The sequence below is a fragment of the Bombina bombina genome, chromosome 6 (genome assembly GCF_027579735.1).
Source record: "Bombina bombina isolate aBomBom1 chromosome 6, aBomBom1.pri, whole genome shotgun sequence".
In the NCBI taxonomy this organism is placed as follows: Eukaryota; Metazoa; Chordata; class Amphibia; order Anura; family Bombinatoridae; genus Bombina; species Bombina bombina.
In genome coordinates this window covers 52,465,537-52,476,834 of record NC_069504.1, presented here as the reverse complement: position 1 = coordinate 52,476,834, position 11,298 = coordinate 52,465,537, and the positions used below count along the sequence as shown (strand labels likewise).

The window sequence follows — 11,298 nt, the reverse complement described above, 5'->3', positions numbered from 1 at the left end:
ATCATATTGGATCGGGTTGATTTTCATCGATGTCTGTCCTCCGCCTCAGAGCAGGCGGACAGGTTATGGAGCAGGGGTCTTTAAACGCTGCTTCATAACTTGTGTTTCCACCGAGCCTGAAGGTTTGCCAGAAACACGGGGCATCAAGCTCCATACGGCTGGCAACAGATAAGAAGTAAAAATACTTTTATAAGTAAATTTACATGCTGCCTAAATCATGAAAGAACAAATGTTATGTTTCATGTCCCTTTAAGGGGACAGTAAAGTCAAAATTAAAGATTCATGATTCAGATAGAGCATGTAATTTGAAACAACTTTCCTATTTACTTATATTATCAACTTTGTATTGTTCTTCTTGTATCCTTTGTTTAAGAGTAAATATAGGTAAACTGATAGGAGCACGCGCTTGTCTTTAGCATTCCATGGCAGCAGTGTTTGCAACTATGTGTAACATTGCTATATACATTATTGCAAACTGCTGCCAGATGGCTAAAGACATGTACACTCTCCGGAGCTCACCTTGGGTTACTCATTAACAAAGGATACCAAGAAAACTAAGCAAAATTGATAATAAAAGTAATTTGGAAAGTTGTTTAATATGCCTTACTCCATTCATTCCAATTAAGCTTAAATTTGAGATTGAGTCTTGAGCCCAGGTGAAGGGATCAAGACTAGAAAAAGTGCACTTTGGCAGCACTCCCGTCCCTGATTGAAGTAATTAATAATGAACTCACATTCAGGACCAAAAAGTTTCTATTCAAAAAAATTAACTTAAAACATAACTTGTATTATTATGTTGATTAAAAGTTATGTTTTAAGTTAATTTTTTTGAATAGAAACTTTTTGGTCCTGAATGTGAGTTCATTATTAATTACTTCAATCGGGGACGGGAGTGCTGCCAAAGTGCACTTTTTCTAGTCTTGATCCCTTCACCTGGGCTCCAGACTCAATCTAAAAGTTGTTCCTGTGCACAAGCACCCCAGCTCACTCCAAGCTACACGCACAGACTGATATACACACAGATACGAATGTGTGTGTAGATGTATATATATATGTATAGAGAAATATATACGTATACAATATAGATATCAACCCAATTTAATTGAGCAACCCTGTATCTACAGTATTGTAGTGCTAGTGCCATTTCTTTTCCTCTCAACAAGTTTAAATTTGACTTTACAGTCCCTTTAGCAACCAGCAACATACTCTGTGTGTCACTGATCTTTCTATTGGGGGTTGCTTTTTAAACAGCGTGGTCTCTCTGCCAGTGGCGAGCCGCGCTATTTTATAAAGCCTGCAGGATGGAGGGAGGGTCCAATAGCGAGGTCCAGGGCTATTATAAGCAGACAACCCCTTAGGGACCAGCATACATTGTGGTCATTAAGGGGTTATAGTTGGCTCCAGAGCAGCAGTGCAGTACTAGGAGCTAGCTGAACACATCTAGTGAGGTAAATAAAAGAGACATATGTGTGTAGATACCAGCTAGCTCCCAGTACAGCATTGTGCTCCTGAGTCTACCTAAGTATGCTTTTTCATTATAGAAGTAAATTGTGAAGTCTGGTAAAATTGCATGCTCTAACATCTGAAACATGATTTTTTTTCATGTCCCTTTAAGGAAAATACAAAATCATATCCAGCTTACTGGAGCACATAAAATATTTTGGATGATTGGTTTTATATCATTTGTGATTATACTAATTTTGTTGTGTACATTGTCTATGGTTATGTAACATTTAGGATTAAAAAAATCTATCAAAGGTTGCAAGGATTCATTGTGAAAATGGAAACTTATTGTAATTTATTAAAGATTATATTGATTTATTGCAAGTTCAATAAATCTATATTACACTTATATAGCTTTACAAATTATAGTAATTGTTTATACAGAAACTAAATACTGTACAGATATTGAAATCTTATTTTGCATTTATATAACAAGGTACAGCACCACTACTTACAAGAGTAGGCGTGACCCGCCACATGTCAATCAACTAATATGGGCGTGTTTAGATAAGGTCTGTCACTCAGTGAACAAAGGAGGCGTTGCTTTAAGGCAATAGCGTAAGGTCGTTGCGTGACATCATACGACTCTAACGCCTTCAGGGTAATGGCACAACAGCCACGCCCACGTTCACGGTAGCTTTTTAAACCAGGCCCCGCCCCCTCCGGCTTCCTGCTGACAAGATGGCGGCGGAGAGCAGAACGTTGTCGTACACTGTGTGCAAGTGGAGTTCTTTCTCCTCCAGTTATTTGCCCGAGTGAGTACCGGCCTGATTGTGCCGCGGGGTCTCTGACTCTGTGTGTACCCTGTGTATGTGATGTCACCTTGTTATACCGCAGGCTGCATAAGAAGAGCTGGCTGTAATTGCCCCAGTATAGCGGTACCTGCGTGTATGTTTAGGGATAGACCTGCAGAAATACGTACACTGACATAGCTTACCTCTGTATAACACCCAGTTGCTTTTGTATCTACACTGTTAGCAATATATTTATACTGACATAGCGTACCCCTGTATAACCCTAGCTTGTGTTTGTAAACCTGCAGCCCTGTGTATACTGACATACCTCTGCTTGTGTGTATAAACCTGCAGCACTGTGTATACTGACATACCTCTGCTTGTGTGTATAAACCTGCAGCCCTGTGTATACTGACATACCTCTGCTTGTGTGTATAAACCTGCAGCCCTGTGTATACTGACATACCTCTGCTTGTGTGTATAAACCTGCAGCACTGTGTATACTGACATACCTCTGCTTGTGTGTATAAACCTGCAGCACTGTGTATACTGACATACCTCTGCTTGTGTGTATAAACCTGCAGCGCTGTGTATACTGACATACCTCTGCTTGTGTGTATAAACCTGCAGCCCTGTGTATACTGACATACCTCTGCTTGTGTGTATAAACCTGCAGCCCTGTGTATACTGACATACCTCTGCTTGTGTGTATAAACCTGCAGCCCTGTGTATACTGACATACCTCTGCTTGTGTGTATAAACCTGCAGCGCTGTGTATACTGACATACCTCTGCTTGTGTGTATAAACCTGCAGCGCTGTGTATACTGACATACCTCTGCTTGTGTGTATAAACCTGCAGCACTGTGTATACTGACATACCTCTGCTTGTGTGTATAAACCTGCAGCCCTGTGTATACTGACATACCTCTGCTTGTGTGTATAAACCTGCAGCACTGTGTATACTGACATAACTCTGCTTGTGTTTATAAACCTGCAGCCCTGTGTATACTGACATAACTCTGCTTGTGTGTATAAACCTGCAGCCCTGTGTATACTGACATACCTCTGCTTGTGTGTATAAACCTGCAGCCCTGTGTATACTGACATACCTCTGCTTGTGTGTATAAACCTGCAGCCCTGTGTATACTGACATAACTCTGCTTGTGTGTATAAACCTGCAGCACTGTGTATACTGACATAACTCTGCTTGTGTTTATAAACCTGCAGCCCTGTGTATACTGACATAACTCTGCTTGTGTGTATAAACCTGCAGCCCTGTGTATACTGACATACCTCTGCTTGTGTGTATAAACCTGCAGCCCTGTGTATACTGACATAACTCTGCTTGTGTGTATAAACCTGCAGCCCTGTGTATACTGACATACCTCTGCTTGTGTGTATAAACCTGCAGCACTGTGTATACTGACATACCTCTGCTTGTGTGTATAAACCTGCAGCCCTGTGTATACTGACATACCTCTGCTTGTGTGTATAAACCTGCAGCCCTGTGTATACTGACATACCTCTGCTTGTGTGTATAAACCTGCAGCCCTGTGTATACTGACATAACTCTGCTTGTGTGTATAAACCTGCAGCACTGTGTATACTGACATAACTCTGCTTGTGTGTATAAACCTGCAGCACTGTGTATACTGACATACCTCTGCTTGTGTTTATAAACCTGCAGCCCTGTGTATACTGACATACCTCTGCTTGTGTGTATAAACCTGCAGCACTGTGTATACTGACATAACTCTGCTTGTGTGTATAAACCTGCAGCACTGTGTATACTGACATAACTCTGCTTGTGTGTATAAACCTGCAGCACTGTGTATACTGACATAACTCTGCTTGTGTTTATAAACCTGCAGCCCTGTGTATACTGACATACCTCTGCTTGTGTGTATAAACCTGCAGCACTGTGTATACTGACATAACTCTGCTTGTGTTTATAAACCTGCAGCCCTGTGTATACTGACATACCTCTGCTTGTGTGTATAAACCTGCAGCACTATGTATACTGACATAACTCTGCTTGTGTTTATAAACCTGCAGCCCTGTGTATACTGACATACCTCTGCTTGTGTTTATAAACCTGCAGCCCTGTGTATACTGACATACCTCTGCTTGTTTATAAACCTCCAGCACTATGTATGCTGACATACCTCTGCTTGTGTGTATAAACCTGCAGCCCTGTGTATACTGACATACCTCTGCTTGTGTTTATAAACCTGCAGCCCTGTGTATACTGACATACCTCTGCTTGTGTTTATAAACCTGCAGCACTGTGTATACTGACATAACTCTGCTTGTGTTTATAAACCTGCAGCACTATGTACACTGACATAAATCTGCTTGTGTGTATAAACCTGCAGCACTATGTACACTGACATAAATCTGCTTGTGTGTATAAACCTGTCACACTGTGTATACTGACATAACTCTGCTTGTGTTTATAAACCTCCAGCACTATGTATACTGACATAACTCTGCTTGTGTTTATAAACCTGCAGCACTATGTATACCGACATACCTGCTTGTGTTTCTAAACCTGCAGCACTGTGTATACTAACATACCTCTGCTTGTGTTTATAAACCTGCAGCAGTGTGTATACTGACATACCTCTGCTTGTGTTTATAACCCTTCAGCAGAGTATACACTGACATACCTCTGCTTGTGTTTATAACCCTTCAGCAGAGTATACACTGACATACCTCTGCTTATGTTTATAACCCTTCAGCAGAGTATACACTGACATACCTCTGCTTGTGTTTATAACCCTTCAGCAGAGTATACACTGACATACCTCTGCTTGTGTTTATAACCCTTCAGCAGAGTATACACTGACATACCTCTGCTTGTGTTTATAACCCTTCAGCAGAGTATACACTGGCATACCTCTGCTTGTGTGTATAAACCTGTAGCACTGTGTACACTGACATTTCTCTGCTTGTGTGTATAAACCTGCAGCAGTGTGTACACTGACATACCTCTGCTTGTGTTTATAAACAACTGTAATAGCTATACATACAAAACTTGCCTTGTATAAACCCACATGCTTGTGTATATAAACCTACAGCTAAATGTACACTTACATCTCACTCCTGGATAGCCCAACTGCTTGTGTATATAAATCGGAATCGAGTTGTATGCTGACATACTTTACCTCTGTATAACTCCATCAGCTTGTATTTATAAGCCTGCAGCAATAGGTATATAGACATGTATTACGCCTGTAACATTTATTATAAATTTACAGCAATAGACATGACATTACTTCTGTATAACTATAATTGTTAGTGATTATTAACCTGCAGCAATGTGTGCACAGGCCATTTCTTTGCATTAATAAAGCTACCTGCATGTTGCCTATGACAAGCCCGCTGCAGATGTGCGTTGCTATGCCTTACCTCTGTATAACACCACCTTCATGTGCAAATGGATATATGCTACTGTGTGTAAAGATACCTGTTGCAATATGTGCATTACCATAGGTTCTGTATGATGCAACATTTTTTGGTCTATCCTGACTGGTTCCTCAGCTTAATATGCATTTCAGTCCCTGCCATACATAATTTTATCTCTGTAGAACACAATGTGTGTATATATATTTATACTCAAATGTACCTTACCTATGTATATCACTACCTACTGTATAGAACAACCTCCAATATGCAGTGACATCACAACTGCCAGCTATATGTGTGTATAAAATGAGCTTATTATATTGATCTATTTATTATCTACATTCTGCTATGTATTTGTGTATATAAATAAGCACACGTATAAATGTAGATACTTTTGTATTGTGTATATCTGGGTACAGTACTACATATTGTCAATATGCTAGGCTCGACAAACTCGAGAGCTAGGGTGCCACTGGCTCCTAGAATTTTAAACCTGGCTCCTAACTTTTTGGGTTATTTTCCATATATCTTTATTCAGATACCAATGTCTAATTTCTAAATATTCTTACTGGCTCCTAAGTTTTAAACAGAAGTCAACCCCTGATGTCAGTGAACAGCCTCGTTTCTATAGACTTTTACATAGTAACATAGATGAGGTTTAAAGAAGAAAAAAGTCAATTGAGTTCAACCTATACAGATCCTATCGGATTTACAATAAAAGCTAAAATTGAGCTTAAAGGGACACTGTACCCAAATTTTTTCTTTGGTGATTCAGATTGAGCATGAAATTTTAAGCATCTTTCTAATTTACTTCTATTATCAAATTTTCTTCATTCTCTTGGTATCTTTATTTTAAATGCACAAATGTAAGTTTAGATGCCGGCCCATTTTTGGTGAACAACCTGAGTTGTCCTTGCTGATTGGTGGATAAATTCATCCACCAATAAAAAAGTGCTGTCCAGAGAACTAAAACCAAAAAAAGCTTAGATGCCTTCTTTTTCAACTAAAGATAGCAAGAGAATGAAGAAAAAATGATAATAGGAGCAAATTAGAAAGTTGCTTAAAATTGCATGCTCTTTCTGAATTACAAAAGAAAAAATTTGGGTACCGTGTCCCTTTAACTTAATCCCATTAAAAAGGAGACCTATTTAACACAAGCAATCATATCTATGAATTCTGTTTCTAGCCAGAAATGTATCTAAGCCATTTTGAAATGTATCTAAGGTATTGGCATTCATTGCCTCCTTAGGCAAGGAGTTCCACAATTTGATTGCTCTTTCAATTTGTCCTACAAAGAGTCATTTAGAATACTAAGGTCTATCATCTAATCTATACAAATGTACTGCACTTGTTTTATAAACACATTTCATATGTGCATGGAAATATGGTCTGAATTATTGACCGTCCTTATCCCATTACATATACATGTAGCAGATGCATTCTTTTCTACTTATGAAATGATATTTCACTTTCCAATAGAAGCTTGTTTGCCATACACATGCATTAGCAAAAAATGCTTCAAGTAAAACTTATGACTGTGTCATGTTTTTTTTAACACTTTTGAGGTGTCTGGAAGCTTTGGATGAGTATTTTTTTAATGAATGTTGTACATTTGGAACACCTTGGACATCATAAAGCTAAACCTTTAAATAAATGCAGAAGCAGAGAAGCTTGCAATTTGCTCACTGGACCTACCTTACCTCAATATACAGATAGCTACATAGGTATTTAAATTTGACTTGCCCAGCAATTTATCCTTGAGTACTGGAGGGAGACAAACACCAATCCTGAGTCAGTTACTGGTTCAGTTACTTACATTTTTTTGCACAGGGATTTTCCTGGTCTATCCATTCCTGAGCTCTTGGTTAAATGTTGGAAATGCTTATTTAGAGTACACAGCAATGCATTGTGACCTACCTTAAAGGGATATGAAACCCACACATTTTCGTTCATCATTCAGATAGAGCATACAATTTTCCTATTTCCTTCTTGTAACTAATTTGCTTCATTCTTTTGGTATTCTTTGTTGAAAAGTATACCTAGGTAAACTCGGGAGATGGGAGCTAGCTGCTGATTATGAAACCCATTTTTTTTTCTATATGAAACCTATTTTTTTTCTTTTATGATTCAGATAGACCATGCAGTTTTAAGCAACTTTCTAATTTACTTCTATTATCAATTCTTCTTTCTCTTGGTATCTTTATTTGAAAAAGCAGGCATGTAAAGCTTAGGAGCCGGCCCATTTTTGGTTCAGCACCCTGGATAGTGCTTGCTGATTGGTGGCTACCCAAGAACTGAAAAAAGGGAGGGCAATTTCTAGAGGCTTAGATACAAGGTAATCAGAGGAAAAAAGTATATTAAAGGGACATGATACCCAAATTTTGAAACGCTTGCAAGTGACGCAGCATAGCTGTAAAAAGCTGACTTGAAAATATCACCTGAACATCTCTATGTAAAAAAGAATGATATTTTACCTCAAAATGTCCTAAGGAATCACATCCCATTGTAAAGGACTTTATGCAGCACATCCGTATGCCTGTCCTGGGACAGGCAATGGAGCGAGCTTTGTGCACTCTCATCTTATTTACCTATTCAGTTTAAGCCCTTGGTACGACGTTGGTTGTTATGCCCTTAACCCCTTAATGACCACAGCACTTTTCCATTTTCTGTCCGTTTGGGACCAAGGCTATTTTTACATTTTTGAAGTTTGTGTTTAGCTGTAATTTTCCTCTTACTCGTTTACTGTACCCACACATATTATATATCGTTTTTCTCGCCATTAAATGGACTTTCTAAAGATACCATTATTTTCATCATATCTTATAATTTACTATAAAAAAATGATAAAATATGAGGAAAAAATGGAAAAAAACACACTTTTTCTAACTTTGACCCCCAAAATCTGTTACATATCTACAACCACCAAAAAACACCCATGCTAAATAGTTTAAAAATTTTGTCCAGAGTTTAGAAATACCCAATGTTTACATGTTCTTTCCTTTTTTTGCAAGTTATAGGGCCATAAATACAAGTAGCACTTTGCTATTTCCAAACCACTTTTTTTTTTTAAATTAGCGCTAGTTACATTGGAACACTGATATCTTTCAGGAGTCTCTGAGTGTCCATTGACATGTATATATTTTTTTTAGAAGACATCCAAAGTATTGATCTAGGCCAATTTTGGTATATTTCATGCCACCATTTCACCGCCAAATGTGATCAAATAAAAAAAATCATTCACTTTTTCACATTTTTTTTTTTTTACAAACTTTAGGTTTCTCACTGAAATTATTTACAAACTGCTTGTGCAATTATGGCATAAATGGTTGTAAATTTTTCTCTGGGATCCCCTTTGTTCAGAAATAGCAGACATATATGGCTTTGGAGTTGCTTTTTAGTAATTAGAAGGCCGCTAAATGCCACTGCGCACCACACATGTATTATGCCCAGCAGTGAAGGGGTTAATTAGGGAGCATGTAGGGAGCTTTTTGGGGTAATTTTAGCTTTAGTGTAATGTAGTAGACAACCCAAAGTATTGATCTAGGCCCATTTTTGTATATTTCATTCCACCATTTCACCGCCAAATGCGATAAAATAAAAAAAACAACGTTAAATTTTTCCAAATTTTAGGTTTCTCACTGAAATCATTTACAAACAGCTTGTGTAATTATGGCACAAATGGTTGTAAATGCTTCTCTGGGATCCCCTTTGTTCAGAAATAGCAGACATATATGGCTTTGGCATTGCTTTTTGGTATTTCGAAGGCCGCTAAATGCCGCTTTGCATCACACGTGTATTATGGCTAGCAGTGAAGGGGTTAATTAGGTAGCTTGTAGGGTTAATTTTAGCTTTAGTGTAGAGATCAGGCTCCCACTTGACACATCACTCCCCCTGATCCCTCCCAAACAGCTCTCTTACCTCCCCCACCCCACAATTGTCCCCGCCATCTTAAGTACTGGCAGAAATTCTGCCAGTACTAAAATAAAAGGCATCCTTTTTTCTTTCTTTTTTTCCCCTGTGCATATTTACATATGCTGCTGTGTAGGATCACCCCCTTAGCCCCCAACCTCCCTGCCCCCCCAACAGCTCTCTAACCTCCCCCTCTACCTTCTTGGCACCCATCTTGGGTACTGGCAGCTGTCTGCCAGTACCCAGTTTACAATATTTTTTCTCTTTTTTATTTTATTTTTTATTTTTTTCTGTAGTGTAGCTTCCCCACGACCAACCCCTACCCTTTCCCAGATCCCTTAGATTACTTTTTTGGGGCATTTATTCCCCCTCTTCCTCCCACTTACACAGGATCATTTCTGTAGTGTAAGCGGTTCCCACCCGCTCCCTCCCCGTGCACGCACGGTTATTGCAGGATGCCTCGATATTGAAGCATCCTGCAATAACCGGAAAGCAGCTGGAAGCAATTAGGATCGCTTCCAGCTGCTTTCCAAACCGAGGACGTACGCCAAACGTCCTCAGGCGTTAACTGTATTTTTTCTGAGGACGTATGGCGTACGTCCTCGGTCATTAAGGGGTTAAGGACCAGCGACGTACCCTGTACGTCGCTGCAGTCCTAGGTTTCTTTCTGGGGCGATCTCGCTCAAAATTGCGATATTGCGCTATTTATGCATCGTTGATGGGGAAGAAAGGAGGAGGGGCAATGAGTTGGATCATATGTGGAATCATTTGAGGAAAAGGGATCTGGGAGGGGGGGTGTTTGGGTATTGAGGGGGGCAGCTACACTACAGAATTTTTATATATATATATATATATATATATATATATATATATAATGTGTGTAGTCCTCTTGACAAATGCACTCTCAGGTCTTTCTCTGTGAACAAAATATGTTCACTAAAAACGTTCCATTAAAAAACATATTTTGTTCACAGAGAAAGAACTGAGAGTGCATTTGTCAAGAGGACTATTCATTACATTTATGCACCCAGGCGGATGGCGTTGGGAGGGTAACACTGTGGTTTGGATTGAAATATATATATATATATATATATATATATTTTTTTTTTTTCTTTTCTTAAATTGCCTATTTTACAGCAAATAGGTAGAGGGGGGAGGGTTAGAGAGTGGTTTGTGGGGGAACAGGGAGGTTGGGAGGTAAGAGGGGATGCTACCCTGCAGAAAATATATAATTAAAAAAAAAAGAAGTAATTTTTATACTGGCAGACTTTCTGCCAGTGCTTAAGATGGGGGTGACCTGTGGGGGAGGGAAGAGAGCTGTTTGAGAGGGGTGGGGCAGGGATCAGGGGTGGGATGTTTCAGGTGGTAGGCTGACCTATACCCTAAAGCTAAAATTAACCCTACAAGCTACCAAAATAACCCCTTCACTGCTGGGTATAATACAAGTGTGGTGCGCACTGGCATTTAGTAGCCTTCTAATTACCTAAAAGCAATACCAAATCCATATATGTCTGCTATTTCTGAACAAAGGGGATCCCAGAGAAGCATTTACAACCATTTGTGCCATGATTGCACAGGCTGTTGAAATTCATTTCAGTGAGAAACCTAAAATTGGGAAAAAGTTTTTTTTTTTTTAATTTGATCACATTTGGCGGTGAAATGGTGGCATGAAATATACCGAAATGGGCTTAGATCAATACTTTGGGTTGTATACTAAAAAAATAAATATAGTTTTGATAGGTA

General features: G+C 39.0%; 1 protein-coding gene across 1 annotated transcript in view; it reads left to right on the top strand.

Moving 5' to 3' along the window:
• The first annotated feature begins 2,139 nt into the window (after nt 1–2,139).
• Nucleotides 2,140–11,298, top strand: part of MKLN1 (muskelin 1) — a 512,658-nt gene continuing 503,499 nt past the window's right edge. The window contains exon 1 of the mRNA XM_053716396.1: nt 2,140–2,258. Coding sequence (XP_053572371.1) covers nt 2,185–2,258 — 74 coding nt within the window. The 5' untranslated portion in view covers nt 2,140–2,184. The remainder of the gene's footprint in view (nt 2,259–11,298) is intronic.